The sequence below is a fragment of the Pantherophis guttatus genome, chromosome 12 (genome assembly GCF_059756535.1).
Source record: "Pantherophis guttatus breed Tessera chromosome 12, ASM5975653v1, whole genome shotgun sequence".
Classification (NCBI taxonomy): Eukaryota; Metazoa; Chordata; class Lepidosauria; order Squamata; family Colubridae; genus Pantherophis; species Pantherophis guttatus.
Window position 1 is genome coordinate 24520184 of NC_142074.1, and position 15778 is coordinate 24535961.

The 15778-nt window shown below is 46.5% G+C and overlaps 1 protein-coding gene across 4 annotated transcripts in view; it reads left to right on the forward strand.

Annotated features, from left to right (window-relative positions):
• Positions 1–2243: 2243 nt before the first annotated feature.
• FGF13 (fibroblast growth factor 13) overlaps positions 2244–15778 on the forward strand; it is a 116156-nt gene continuing 102621 nt past the window's right edge. Inside the window, exons 1-2 of one of the 4 annotated variants that reach the window (XM_087877572.1) lie at positions 2244–2295; positions 2705–3019. In XM_087877572.1, the coding sequence (XP_087733698.1) occupies positions 2971–3019 (49 nt within the window). In that variant the 5' untranslated portion in view covers positions 2244–2295; positions 2705–2970. Of the gene's footprint in view, positions 2296–2410; positions 3020–15778 lie in introns of those variants that run through there. The other 3 variants (XM_060683976.2, XM_060683975.2, XM_087877571.1) reach the window with 3 other exon arrangements.

Below are 15778 nucleotides of genomic sequence, written 5' to 3' on the forward strand. Positions count from 1 at the left end.
TTCATTGGCTTTGGAAATAGATAGTTTTGGCTAATAAAGGAGAATATTTGTAGCTCAGGGTTGAGCTGCAGTTTTGGCTAAATTTCAAGTTGTGTTTCCAGGCTTTACGAAGCCAACTGGATTCCAAATGCTAAAAAAAAAAAAAAAATTGAGGATCAAATTTTCAAAAGTCAGCATTGAAAAAGGCACAATCTTACATCTTGTTTTCCTAGTCTAGGAAAAAAAAAATCCTGAGAATCACGTCAGGTTATCATAATATATGGAAGTAGACATATATTATTAAACTGCAAAACCAAGTTTACAACTGGAGGAAGGGGAAAGGAGAAGTGTGTGCTGATTTGTAGGCATAACATCTCCACAGCTTCAGATCAGCTGTCCCAAAAGTCCAGACGGACAAGGTGACCTCTCCTGAAACAGAAGTCCACCATCCAAAGCTGTAAGGAAGCCCTCAAAGCTTCAGGTGTGGTCTTTGGGGGCCTCCTAAACTCTTTTGGAATTGTAGAGAAAGCTATCAAACACATGTGTGAAGAGGACTTTGATTAATTAAGCGTCGAGCCAGATGAAATCAATTGTTGTTTTTCCTCCTGGCACCAGCTGTCCCTTTTGAGAATTGTGGCTTTCAACACATCATTTGAAGGACACATCATACCACTCAGTCCCTGATAACATTGCACTCTCTGACCTTGAAAATAGTTGAGCCTATCCCCAAATCTTAGGAGAATCAGGACTGTCTCTTTCCCATGGGACGAATGGGAAAAAGATCGAGATGCAGCTCTTCCTCCTATGAAGTTCTTGGAGAGCCAACAGAAAGAAAGATGGGGCAGAGTTCCTTTCTCTGCCACCCTTGGAAGCCTTCCAAGATGACGTTGGTGGGTGTGAGTGCCTACTTTTCTTGGCTGACTTGGAAAAACAGAGTTGGTTATACTGGGATGGAAGCCACCAGAACATTTCACAAGAAACTGATCAAGGAGAGATTCAACCTGGAAATAAGGAGAAATGTTCTGACAGTGAGAACCATCAACCCATGGAACAGAAGTTGCCTTCAGAAGTTGTGGGAGCCTCATCACTGGAGGCTTTCAAGAAGAGACTGGACTGCCATCTGTCAGAAATGGGGTAAGGTCTCCTGCTTGGGGGGGTGGGACTAGAAGACCTACAAGGTCCCTTCCAACTCTGTTAATCTGTCTAGACTAGGACTTGTGAAAATTATCCTGGAAGAAGATTATATCATATTGTCTCCAAGGCACTTTTCTCAAAAGGCACCTGGATTTTGTTTTTCCTTGAAGAAGCTTCCTCCATGGATGAGAAGTGAGGTGTCTTCAAGGAAAAACAAAGGAAGTCCAATTGTCTTTTGGAAAAAGCACCTTTGAGACAATCATGACCTGGATGACTGAGAATCTCCATAGACAAGTTATATTATTGCCAAGAGAATTGCATGGATGTGCTTATGCATTTTTACTAGCATGAAGTGTGCATTGTTTATTCCTCTCTTTCCACTCCCAGTGTTTTCTTTTCTGTGGGAAACGGGTCCAAATGGCTCTTTGAGTGTTTAAGGTTGCAGAACCCTGACCTATACCATTTCAGACAGATGGTTGTCCAATCTCTTCTTTTAAAAAAACCTCCACCCACAACATCTGAAGGCAAATTGTTCCACTGGTTAATTGTTCTCACTATCAGGAAATTTCTCCTTAGTTCTAGGTTGCTTCTCTCCTTGATTAGCTTCCATCCGTTGCTTCTTGTCCTGCTTTGGAGAATAGGTTGACCCCTTCTTCTTTGTGGCAACCCCTCAAATATCAGAACATTGCTCCTTTGTCCCTCCTTCTTCATTACCCCTAATTGTATCAGGAAGGACTTCATATGCCAATACCTTTCCTGTTTGAGACTATAACCCCCCACCCCTTGGCTCTCGGTCCCAACAGGTAGGTCTGCTTGCCTCACCTGGAGAACTAAAAAGACCACCAACGTCTCCTCTGGTCCTTCTTTGAGATTCCTGATTTTGGAAACTCTGCATGTTCTCCTCCTGTGGAGTCCAACCCCCTCCTTCTCCTGGGGGGGAGGGGGGGACTTTTCTAGACTTTTCAAAGGGGGATGGGGGGGAACAATCCCAGCAAGGCAATCCTAGCCAGCCTGTCTGCCACCTCATGTCTACCAGATCATCCAACCTTGGTGGCTGGAGTAGGGCCAAAAGAGAGGGGTGTGTCTTGCCTTCCAGAGGCATCTGAGGGTGGGTTCCTCACAGCCAAAGCTTTGGGTTCTTCTCCAGGACTGCCTGGAGGTCTTTGCTGCTTCCTGAGAAAGGTGGTTGGTGAGGGGGACGAGAATTTCTTCCAGCAAAAAAACGGGGAGGGTGGGGTGGGGGGGTACACGGGGGGAGGGTGGGTACCTCCTAGCCCAAAGGGGGGACCAAGAAACCTGGCAGATGTGCAGGAAATCTATCTTCTTGCGTCCCCCCTTTTTCATCCTTCCCCAAAGGGAATGGGGTGGGTGGGAAGAAGGCAGGAGCCCCCCCTCCATGCCCCATCCTTCCTTCCCCCCCTCCCACTCCCCCCAGCAGCGGTTCCCAAACCTTCCAAAGCTTCCGTGGTGGCATTGGGCGCATTCTTCTGCGCCAGCCACCGAAGGAACCAGGCAGCCAGTCAGGGCTGAGTTGGATCCGTGATTGATTCCTCTCTCTCTCTCTCTCTCTCTCTCCCTTCCCTACTTCTAGGGCTTCCCTCTTCTTCAGCCCTCCTTCCCTGATCTACGAAAGAAGGGAAAGAGCAACAACAAAGGGGGAAAAAAGGACCAAAGGAAAAGGGGAGAGGGAGGAAGAAAAGAGAGAGAGAGAGAGAGAGCGAGAGAGAGAAAACCATCCAGCCATCTCTCTCGTTCTCTCTTGCGCGTCTCTCTTTGTTTATCTCCTGGTTTCTTGGAAATCCGGTTCGCCGCGCCACGCGGTATCCTGGGGGAATCTCTACAACCAAGCTGGGATCTATGAGCGGGAAGGTGAGCAAGCCGAAAGAAGAGAAAGATGCCTCTAAAGGTAAGGGATGGGTCTCCGCTTCCTTCCTTCCCCCATCCTCCTTGCTCTCCCTTTCTCCATCATTTCCCCCTCCGTTGTCTTGAATGGACCTTCTTCAGCTTGTCTCCCCAAACCCTCGTCTCTTTCCATCTTCCCAGGCTTTGCGGGGGAGGGGGAGCGCGGGGGGGTGTTAAATGAAGGGATGGGGAGAAGAAGTGGCATGCCAGCCCCATAGCTCAGCCATGCCCTTCCCACCTCCCCTTTCTCTTTGCGTCTTATTGGTTTTATTCGGTTCCCCGGCTGCTCCTCAACCCTCGTCCTTTCCCTCCCTCTACCTCACTACCTTTCCATCCCAGTCCTGGAAGAAGAGGGGAGAGTGTGTGTGTGGGGGGGGGAGAAACTAACCTATTTACAACCCCCCCGCCCCACCCCCGTAAAAGAGAGACCTCCTATAATACTGCAGTCTTCCCTTGTACTTCCCTTTTGTGTGTGTGTGTGAGAGAGAGAGAGAGCGCGCGTGGTATTTCGCTCGAGCTGTCTCCTTGCAAGGCTGGGGCTTCAGATCTTCCCCACCTCCGGGAGGGGGGTGTGAGAAACAGAAAGCTTTGGGGGGTGGGAAGGAGGGGGTCTTTGCCAGGAAGGCACCCGAGAGGGGTCTGTAATGGAGCCCATAGGAGGAGGTTGGAGGGGGCAGGAAGCCAGAGAGTTGGGGGTCTGCTTTGTTGAACTAAAAAAAAACAATGCTGGTTTTTGTTTGTTTGTTTGTTTGTTTGAGGAGGGGAGGCGTTGAGTCAGGAGCCAGAAGGAACATTCTGTGCTCCTCGGTCAAAAGTCTCCCTGCGGACTGCCATACTTCCACCTGGTAGACACCTGAAGGCATCTGGTAGGGTTAGGAAGTACCGCTTTACCTCCCACTCTCCCCTGAAGGGACATCTTGTCCTGCCCATGGACCACTCCACGTTCAAGGAGAAAACAGTAGAGTGCTTAGGATCTGCCGGAAGAAGGATGGGGTTGTTGTCTCCTTGTTTTGCTCAAGCTGCAATGGATAGAGAAGTGATGTCCTAGCAGGGTGTCATGCAGCTCCTCCCTCCCTCCCTCCCTCCCTCTCCCCCCAAAAAAAATTGGAACTTGGTTTCCTACGTTGGGAATCATGTGGTCTTCAGGTTGTGGGCACTGCATCGGTGAGGGTGATGCCTGCAGGAAGCTGAGGCATGAAATCTGACTAGGGTAGAGAGATGCTTTGTCGCCGGGTTTCTTGCAAATATTTTGCCGTACAACAGGCCGAATATATAAACTGGCCAACAATTGCTATGGAGACGGAGTGGGAGGAGGAGGAGGAGGAGGAGGAGGAGGAGGAGGAGGAGGAGGAGGAGGAGGAGGAGGAGGAGGAGGGAGAGCAGAGAGGAGGAAGAGGAGGGGGACTTGTAGACTGGAGGGTTCCCAGGGACAGCTGCTCTCTCTCACGCTTCTGTCTGGCCACCTCTGGCTTTGTCCAGGGGGAAAGAGGGCAAAGCAAATCCAGATGTCTGAAAAGTTCCTCCCCCTTTTCAGAGGTGGGGGGGGGGGCAGGCAGCATCCAAAGAGGCTTTCTACCTGATCAGCCTCTCATATTCCAGCAGGTTGGTGCAAGGTTTCTGCTGTTGCCCCCTTTGGGCGAATTCAACCCACCGAGAATGTTCTTCCCTCCTTTCCTTATTTTGCTGCAAAGTAAGACGAACCTGGGTTTCAAAGGTTTGATCATCCGCATCAATCCTAACCCAGGAATGTTCGTGTGGAGGACTCCGTACTGGGCAGAAACCTGAATGTCTCGGATGATACAGGAAGGGAGGGGGAAGGTTGAGTGAATGGCTCCCCTTTTTTTTCCCAGATAAATCAGGGCCTAAGAGAGGTGGGAAAAATGCTTTGTGATCCAAACACCATTGCCTTGAAAAACCAAGGGGTGGGGTACACTTCAGTGGCTTTGTCCCTCTTCTATATGAGCCCCTGCTTCAATGAGCTGACCGCCAAGTAGTTGGATTCAAACTCTCATCGTTGCCCAGCTTTGCCAGAAAAGCAGAAGGACTCGTGCTTATGGCCACCAGCATGGCTGCTTCAGTCGTTGACTCTGCTAAACAATACCTACAATGGGTATTCATTCGGTCCTTTTATGCTGAGGGGTGGACTTTCCTAGAAGCCATCTTTTTCCGTGATTAAACTTTCTGCTTTTTGTTAGACAAAAGGCAAACAGCCAAGGAGGGCATCAATCCATCTGGCGGGGAGGAGGGGAGATGTTTTACAATCCTTGGCGATGTCTCCCCCACACCTTCCCCATCTTGGTCCATATCATCTGAACGAGTTTGTCACCTCTGTGTATGTATGTGTGAGAGAGAAGCTCCTTCAGATGCCTTCTCCCATGTGCCTTTTTTTTTTTTTAATTATTATTTTTAGACTAAAATTTTACGTTCCAACAGGGCAATTTTGATTCGCAGAGACCGGTTCGGCCTCAGCGCACGTCATCCTTGGCGAAGCGATCCGTGCGCTAACTTCTTTTGTTCTTGAGATGCGTTCATGACAGACATGTGCCTTGATAAGCTTTGTGCTTCTGGAGGGTGTGTGAAGGGAGTGGGGGGGGGGGTGGGAATGAATTTTGTTGCTGCTCCAGAAAGCTCATTTGATGGCTTTTATAGTCTCCTTTGAGACTGGGAGGAAGGAGGGTTCTCCATCCTCATCCTTAGTCTGCCTGTGTTTTTGCCTTTTCGGATTGAAACATCTTTTTTTGGGTGGGATCTGGCGCATTTTCACGCTGGTTAACAGGAGGGGTTTGAAAAAAAAATCCATCTGTGTTAAACTTAGGTTAAAAGAAAACAACAACAACAACAAGAAGACAGCCAGCTGACAGTCTCAAGATGATGTGTTGTTTAGGGTGTGGACGTTGATTGGTCTGTCGTCAGAGGAGTAAAACTACTGATCTCTTATTCACACATGATTTGGGAGAGATGAACGGATCGGGGGTTTTTTTGCAATGTGCCCTGGACGTTTCTGTCCTTTCTGGATTTTGGAAAATCCAGAAAGCGTGTCGATTTTTCTCTTTGGATATATATTTTATATCTTCTAGCTTTCCAATATTTGGGGTGGGGTGGGGTGGGGGCTTGGTGCTCTCTTTGAGCTTGGAGGTTTTCTTGCAGACTTTTCATGACCCAGCTAGGTAACATCATCAGTTCTAGAAGGGAATGGGCTTTGTGAAATGGAGGAGGAAAATGGGAGGAGGAAGCGGGGAGGAGAAGGAAGAGGAGAAGGATAGTGGGGTCCTTGGTGCTCTCTGAGCTTGGAGGTTTTCTTGCAGATGTTTCATTACCCAAATAGGTAACATCATCAGTGCTAGGATGGAGTGGGGTGTGTGTGGGAGGAGGAGGAGGATGACAGTTGGGTCCTTGGTGCTCAACAAATTTGGCTGTTTTCTTGCAGGCATTTCATTACCCAACTAAGTAACATTGTTAGTGCTAGTAGAGATTGGGGTTTGCTCTACGTTTCATCATTTTCATTTTTAGATTCCGATGTATTTTATGTGCTTTTTAATGGACTGTACCCGACCCGTTTTAGGCTGGAGCTATGACTGTAATAAAGATTCGATTGGACTCCAGAAAGCATTGTGTTTCTGGATGGAAGGTCCTGTATGGTTCCAACTCATCTGAGCCAAGGCTGTGTAGTTATTTTGAAAAACTTCCTCCCCAAGACATGTTTGACAGCGAGGCAAAAAAAAATGGTATAGAAGCTCACAAAAGATAAGAGAATTCCAAGGGGATCCATCTTCTGGACCTACAAATATGTTTTTTTTTTTCAAAAAAATCTGTGAATGTGGGCAGAAAGATTTATGTGCTTGCCACAATGTAAAAAAGATGTGGAGACTCTAGAAAGAGTGCAGAGAAGAGCAACAAAGAGGATTAGGGGACTGGAGGCTAAAACATATGAAGAACTAGAGGAGACATGATAGCAGTGTTGCAATATCTCAGGGGCTGCCCCAAAGAAGAGGGAGTCAAGCTATTCTCCAAAGCCCCTGAAGGCAGGACAAGAAGCAATGGGTGGAAACTCATCAAGGAGAGAAGCAACTAAGGAGAAATTTCCTGACAATTAGAACAATTAATCAGTGGAAGAACTTGTCTCCAGAAGTTGTGAATGCTCCAACACTAGAAGTTTTTAAGGAGAGATTGGATAACCATTTGTCTGGACTGGTGTAGGGTTTCTTGCCTAAGCAGGGGGTTGGACTAGAAGACCTCAAGGGTTCCAACTCTGTTATTCTATTCTATTCTATTCTATTCTATTCTATTCTATTCTATTCTATTCTATTCTATTCTTTGTCTGCAGGTCTCCATAAAGATAAGCCCCTTAACAAATCCCAACCAGTTGTGTTTTTATTGTAGCGTCTTCATCGAAAGTCTTGGAGTTAACCTTTTTAGGGTTCACTCCACCTAGGGAGTGAACTGGGTTTTGTTTTGTTTTGTTTTGGTTTGGTTTGGTTTTTGGTTTTTTTGCTTAAATCAGGGTTTGTCAATCTCAGCAAATTTCAGATGTATAGACTTCAGTTCGGGGAGTTGAAGTTCACATATCTGAAATGTGCTGAGGTTGAGAAACACCAGCTCAGATCAATACCACACAACTTTCTTTGCATCAAAGTTGACACTTCCGAATCACGTGCTGCAAGCTGCATTCCAAGCAGTCAATGAGAACAGGACCGAGAAGCTGAGGCTGCCATCGCAGCAATATGGGTGGTATTTGTCTTACGACCACAATGGAGCCCAAAATTTCTGTTGCTAAGTGAAACATTGGCAAGCTTTTGCCCCGTTTTGTGACCTTTCTTGCCACAGTGGTTAACCCCACCTGACCATGGGGATGCTGCTATGGTCCTAAGCGTGAAAAACGGCCGTAAGTCAATTTTTTTCAGCGCCATCATAACTTTGAATGGTCACTAAACGAACTGTTTTAAATTCGGGACTCCCTGCATTCATTTTAGACAAAAATAAATGAAATGCTGAGCAAGCAATGACTGTGATTATTTCCTGTTTGACGGCAGAATTTTCCCCAAAGGTTGCCGTAACATTAATATTTCAGTATTTTTGTAGAGGTTGTAGAAGTGGCATCCTGGGAGCTGAGTGGTGGGGAATATATTTACACAAATCACCGAGAGTGAAGGAGAGGAGTTGGCAAGGCCTCCCTCTCCAGGACCCTCCTCTCTGGCAATGCCTTCGGTGTCCGCCCAAGGGCAAGAGATAGGGCCGGGGCCAAGCATGTCCACGCAGCCACAGGTGGACAGTGATGAGGGTAATGAGTCTTGGCTGGATTCACACCAGCGTCACAAAGATAAGCGCGTGCAACAGAAGAAAAGGCGTGCCCGAGATTAGGCTGAGTCACTGGACCACACCCCACAGGATATAAAAGGGAGCATGGTGTCCAGTCAAACCTTGTGACAAACAAAGCTGAAAGCTTCCACGCCATTCTGCATTGCCGGACTTTTGGTATAGACTTTGCTGGATTATCTCTGGACTTGATTGACTCTGTAATTATTGAGCTGTTTCTTTTGATGTACCAGAAGTGGGGAGAAGTTATCTCTCTTCTTTGTAAGTAATAAACTCTTGGCAGGCAGCCACTAGGTTGTTGCCAAGTTCCGTTATCATAAGGAAAAGGATTTTGCCGGCTGGTTTAGTCTTTAACTCTTGAACGTCTGTTGGTGTGTGTGTGTGTGTGTGGGACGGGGATAGAACATCCAGAAGTTGTGGGTGCTTCATCACTGGAGGTTTTTAAGAAGATTCTGGACAGCCACCTGTCTGAAGTGGTATAGGGCCATGATGGTGAACCTATGGCATGCATGCCACAGGTGGCACACACAGCCATATTGGTAGGCATGTGAGCTCAGCTCTGGCGTGCATGTGCGCGCTGGCCATCTGGTTTTCGGGCCAGCTGCAGCTGAGCTAGGGCAATGCTCGCGTGCCCACCAATATGGCTCCGTGCGCCACCTGTGGCACGCCTGTCATAGGTTCGCCATCACGGGTATAGGGTCTTCTATTTGAGAAGGGGGCTGGTCTAGAAGACCTCCGAGGTCTCTCCCAGCTCTATTCTGACAAGAGAAATCCTTGCTCCACCTAGTTGATAATATAAAGCCATTGTAAACCTTTTTGTCCTTGGCAACAAAGCTTAGAATAAAAAAAAAACAGTTTGTTTTTTTTACATGAAAAAATAATAATAATGGTGTGCAGCCCCATTTAAAAGGCACCCAATCGTGCACCAGGAGTAACATTTCCTGCCCGAAATACATGTAGAAATGTAAGCCAAAACACATGTATCTGGCGGGAGTTTTAGTCATTGTGCACGAGGAGTGTGTGTGAACAGATCTGCTGCCAAAAAACCCACCGTGTTTGAGTGTTTCTCTGCAAAGATATTATTTTGCAAAAAGTTATTGCAAAAGATCGTTATCGACGGACATAAGTACCAGGTAAGGTTTCCTGGATTTGACAGAAAACAGGCTAGCCTACAGGAGCTGATTTAAAAAAAAAAACAGATCTTAGCAAGTCCAGATGTGTTCATTTATAAAGCCCATGATTACACCAAATTCCAGCTTCTGTCTAATGTTATCTGGAGCGTAATGAATTCTGCAAGCCTCTCTTTTGCAAGGAGGCCAAATGAAACCCCTCTCACCCCCAGGCTAAATTATCTCTACTAGATTCTGATGCCGAATAGCATTCATTAAGGCTGTAACAGTAATTTGACTACCGGGAGCCAATTAAATTAAATTACTTTCGCAGGAATCTTGGGAAATTATATTTCCCAGCGATCTTCTGCTACCAGATATCTTTTATTTGAAAAATGGTATCGGGGAAAGTTTTGGCATTGAAAAGATAGCGATGGTCAGGAGAGGTCCTTATGAGCAGAAGACTCCTGGAATTTCACCCTGCCGTCGAAAAGGATTTGGGGGAAAAAAACCAAGCTAGTGATTGATTGATATTTGTCGCGAGAAACAGCCGTATAATGAGAGTGTCAACTTGCAAAGCTTTCAAGTTGCCATGAGCAGGAGGGAGGGAGAACTGATAGAGCTGATTGATTTCCCTAACTGAAGCTACATTCCATACATTCTTCCTGACCGCAATCAGTAGGAGGGTGTTGGATTTCCCAGCCAGCCAAAGTGGTTAATTGGAGAATGTGATTTATGACATGGCCAGGGAGGAGGGGAGAAACAGGGTCAAAGGGGAATGTAAATCTACGTGGGATTAGTTCTAACTGCATCCGAATATTGCCGAAATGGTGCTCCTAATAAATGACTGTATTTTTTTTGAAGTTTGGCTCATGGCTCATGAATTAATTAGGGCATCTTTCGGAAACTTCACAGAGAGAGGCTTGGAGTGGCGTCCCTTCCATCGAATTCAGTAAAATCATTGGTCTAGAATGGGATGGATTCCTGATTCCTCGTTCTTTACGTCTGTGAAATGGGAACAATTTCCAGCAGCATTTAGAATGAGGGGGAAAGGAAGAAATAAGTTTGGATGCAATATTCCAAGTTTGGTCTTACCAAGGGATTATAAAGTGGTATTAAACACTTCGCGTGATCTTGATTCTATCCAGCGGTGCGTTTCATATTATGTTGCTACCGGTTTGCCCCCCGTGCGCACACTCACTTAGTGCGTGCGCGCCTGCCTTCCACGCGTGCGCCTGGCCTCAACAACGTGCCTAAATAATAAATGTAATAATTACGATGATAATACTGATAGATAGAATAAATCTGAAAAGAAATCGAAAGAAAGTATATATACTATTAGAATACAGGAGTTGCTCGGATACCAAACAAAGAGAATATTCCACAGCAAAGAAGATAGAAAGGAGAGAGGAGTAGAAGGTAGAAAGAGGAGAGGGAGGGAGAGGAATGGAAGGAAGGGAAAAGGAGAGGAAGGAAGGGCAGAGGACAGGAGTAGGAGAGAAGGTGAGAAGGGGGAAAAGAAGAGAGGAGTGGGGGAAAGGAAGGGGAAGTAGGATGAGGTAGGAGAGGAGGAAGGAGAAAGTACAAGAGGAGAGGAGAGGAGGGAAGGGTAATAGGAGAAGAAGAAGAAGGGTTGTTGCGAAATGAGGGAAGAAAAGGTAGAAGAGCAACTCCGAATGTAAATTAAAATGCCTTATTTTAATGCTTTCTTTAAGGAAAACATGTATATGTATGATGAATTATAAGAAAATGTACATTTTATGTTATATGTATAAGAAATAAAACTGAAAAACTTTTCAAAAAAAAAAACATGCCTAAATAGGACAGCATGGAGCCAGGGCCCACCCGTGATTTCCGCTCCCGGTTCGGGCGAACCGATCCGAACCGGTTGAATGCCACCTCTGGTTCTATCCCTTTGTTAATGCAGCCGAGGATTGCATTGGATTTTTTTTTATATACTGTAGTTATTGCTGTAGTTAATTCATCAGTTCAACAATGTATGTTTTTGTCACACCTTAGCAAGGATATTGCGAATTGCCGCTGTTGGGAAAAGTAATTATCGCGATCTGTACCTTTGGCACTGAATTTCCCTCCGGCCCAAAGTTCTTTCCCCGTCCTCCCGCCAAGCCACGGATCTAAAAATACTCCCCAACCGAGGCGAGATGAAATCCACGAACTTCCTGTTATAATCAGCTTGTTAGCCTCGAAAGAGCTGCAAGACATTCTAGCAGAACCTTTCTGCAGACTTCGCAGGCCTGCAAAAGTGTTTGGGGCCGAGTAATTAAGAGATCCCTAATCAGCATTGCCAAGAGCTGATTAGACAGCCCAGGTATGGGAAAGGAAAGAGGCCAGGCTGTGGGGATTTTTTTGTTGGTGTGTGTGTGTGTGTTTGTGTGTGTGAAAGAGAGAGAGAGACAGACAGAGAGAGAGAGAGACAGACAGAGAGAGAGAAGAGAGAAAGAGACAGAGACAGACAGACAGAGAGAGAGAAGAGAGAGAGAGAAAGAGAGAGAGAGAGAAAGACAGAGAGAGAGAGAGACAGACAGAGAGAGAGAAGAGAGAAGAGAGAAAGAGAGAGAGAGAGAGAGAAAGACACAGAGATAGGGAGGGAGGGAGGGAGGGAAGGAGAGGAGAGAGAAAGAGAAAGAGACAGAGACAGACAGAGAGAGAGAAGAGAGAAAGAGAGAGAGAAAGACACAGAGATAGGGAGGGAGGGAGAGAGAGAGAAAGAGACAGAGAGAGAGAGAGAGAGAAGAGAGAGAGAGAGAAAAAGAGAGAAAAAGAGAGAAAGAAAGACACAGAGATAGATAGAGAGGGACAGGGAGAGAGAGAGGAGAGAAAGAGACAAACAGACAGAGAGAGGAGAGAGAAAGATAGACAGACACAGAGATAGATAGAAAAGGTGGGAGGGCTAGGGACAGAGAGGAGAGAGAGAGAAAGAAAGAGAGAGAGGAGAGATAGACAGACAGAGACAAATAGAGAGAGGAGAGAGAGAAAGAGAGACAGACAGACACAGAGATAGATAGAGAAGGAGGGAGGGAGACAGACAGACAGACAGAGACAGACAGAGAGAGAGGAGAAGGGGGAGAAGGGGGAGCGAGAGAGATTCTCCAAAGCCCCTGAGGGCAGGACAAGAAGCAATGGGTGGAAACTAATCAAGGAGAGAAGCAGCTTAGAACTAAGGAGAAACTTCCTGACAGTTAGAACAATTGATCAGTGGAACAACTTGCCTCCAGAAGTTGTAAATGCTCCAACACTGGAGGTTTTGAAGAAGATGTTGGATAACCATTTGTCTGAAGTAGTGTAGGGTTTCCTGCCTGGGCAGGGGGTTGGACTAGAAGACCTCCAAGGTCCCTTCCAACTCTGTTATTCTGTTCTGTTCTGTTCTATTCTACTCCATTCCACTCCATATTTTCTATTCTATTCTATTCTATTCTATTCTATTCTATTCTATTCTATTCTATTCTATTCTATTCTATTCTATTCTGTGGTCCCAGATTTGGATCCTTCTCTCTTGCTTGGCTTCCTAACTGGACTGGTGTTAATCACACAATTCACACACTAAGGCAACCTGTTCTGCATCCAAAGCAGACGAAAAACCGAGAAGACATGTCAAAGACAACTCTGAGCTTACTATATTAGTATTAATGGGTGCTGGCCATGCTTCTCTGCCAGTACGAACCTGGGCTATGAACCTGTCAGAGTCTCGGTGTTTTATTCCTTCCAAAAATAAACTCACACCCTTTGCATCCCGTTCTACTCTCAGTCTAATGGCTCTCAAACCCATCCCACTTATGGCTTTGCTTCCCAGGTCACTTTTCCCCATCGGACTCACCGTATCACAAACCAAAATATTTGGCTTCTAAAGTCCCGGATTCAGAATAGAGTTGGAAGGGGCCTTGGAGGTCTTGTAGTCCATGCCCTTGCTCAAGGAAGACACTCTATTTCATTCCAGACAAACGGTTGTCCAATCTCTTCTTAAAAACCCCCAGTGATGAAGCACCCACAACTTCTGAAGTCAAGCTGTTCCACTGGTTAATTGTCCTCACTGTTGGGAAGTTTCTCCTTAATTCCAGGTTGCTTCTCTCCTTGATGAGTTTCCATCCATCGTTTCTTGTCTTGCCTTCTGGTGCTTTGGAAAATAAGTCGACCCCTTCTTCTTTGTGGCAGCCCCTCGAATACTGGAAGACTGCTATCATATTTCCCGTCCCACCCACCCCCAGTCCTTCTTTTCTCTAGACTGGCCATACTCAAATCCTGCAACTGTTTTTCAGATGTTTTAGTCTCCAGGCCTTTAATCATCTCACCATTGTGTAGTTGTGGTACGAAAGACGAATTAGGTGTCGTCATCTGCCATGACCTTCATGACAGCCAAGGAGTACCAGGGATAAATGTTCAGCAGAATTCCTCATTAAGAGCCTTGGTAGTACAGTGGTCTAAAGCACCCTGCTATTAAGACCAGCTGCCTGCAATTACTGCAGGTTCGAATCTCCCCAGGCTCAAGGTTGACTCAGCCTTCCATCCTTTCTAAGGTAGGTAAATTGAGGACCCAGTTTGTGGGGGCAATAAGCTGACTTTGTATAAATATACAAAAGGATGAAGGCTATTGCTTAGCGCCCTGAGTCTCTGGAGAAGGGCGGCATATAAATCAAATTAAAAAAAAATTAACCCTGAACAGTAGAGTTTGGAGAAAATTATTAGCCTTAAGAAGAGGACAACCCAAGGTTTCAAGCAGGGAGTTCATAATTTAAAGCTAGAAACTGGATTTATTGCAATAAAAGAAAATAAATAAAAATAAAGCAAAAATAAATCCTCGACTTACGACCTGCTGGATTTCACCCCTGCTTCCTGGGCTCTGAAGGCTTTCCTTGAGCCTCTGGGAGGGCAAAAATGGCCTCCCCAGGCTCCTGAAGCCCTCTGGAGGCAGAACCTCCGGTAGGCCTGTTTTTTGCCCTCCCAGAGCCTCTGCGCACGCCGTGCACTTACCTGCATCCAAAACGGGCTGTGTGGGGAGTCCTGGGAGGGGCAGGGTGGGCGGGGCCAGCCAGGAGTGGGATTTGGCAGTTCTCCGAACTGCACAGAATCTTAGCTAGAGGTTCTCCCGAACCCTTACGAACCCCCAGCAGCCCAACCCTGCCGGTATGTCTATCAGGTCACATGGGCCAATCAGTCCAGATGTAAGAGCCCCCTGCTCAACTTCAACTTCTGTTGACATGACCTTGGTTCTCGTCGGCTGGTGGATGTTATGGCTAGCCAGCTGAGGCACCGCATTCCTAAGTGTCCCCCTCCCCTTGAATGGCAACCAAGAAACGAAGCGGAAGTAAGCATGAAGTCGTTTTTGGCAGGTTGGCACCCTGCCTACATGAGACACATAATTTACATCGGACGGGTGCAAATGAGTTGGCACCATGGGCTTTGTGACTTTCTTATGACCGCAGGTCCCTTGGCCTTTTGCCCCACCCATGCTGAGAGTCCAGCAGGGAAAGTCTGCGAAACTCCAAGCGTGCCAAGCTTCCATGTATCATGTTCAGAAGTAAAACCTTGAGACTCCCGGTGAGTCCTGCTGATAAGAAAGTACATAAAAAATAGTTCATAAATATAGAAAACCCTTTGATCAGATTTGACTGTAGAGAGGATTTAAGTCGATCGTTCCAGCATTTCTTGAGCCTTGGTAGTACAGTGGTCTAAAGCAGTGGTCACTAACCTTTTTATCGCCGCGGCCCGCTGAGCGCGCGCAGGGGTGGGGGCACGGCCCAGGAGCTTTTGCGCACGGCCCATTGCGCACGGCCCAGGAGCCTTTGCGCTGCAGCGTTCATGTCCCCCGGCCGCTGTGCGGCCCGGTGCCAGGTACTCCACGGCCCGGCACCGGTCCGCGGACCGGGGGTTGGGGACCACTGGTCTAAAGCACCCTGTTATTAAGACCAGCTGCCTGCAATTACTGCAGGTTCGAATTTCGCCAGGCTCAAGGTTGACTCAGCCTTCCATCCTTTCTAAGGTAGATAAATTGAGGACCCAGTTTGTGGGGGCAATAAGCTGACTTTGTATAAATATACAAAAGTATGAAGGCTATTGCTTAACGCATTGTAAGCCGCCCTGAGTCTCCGGAGAAGGGCGGCATATAAATCAAATTTTAAAAAAAAAATTCTAACTTCAACAGTTAGGCATTGAAGGATGAGCCTGGAATATGGAATTAAAATAGTTGGGTTGGGCAGGAAAAATGTGAAACATCTGCAGGACTTGGCCAAGTATGGTATCTCTTTTCATTGATAAGAGAGAGTCGGAAACCATTAGATTTGGATTTTATAATAATTTCCTTGTCAAATGAGTTTTAATCAAATCAT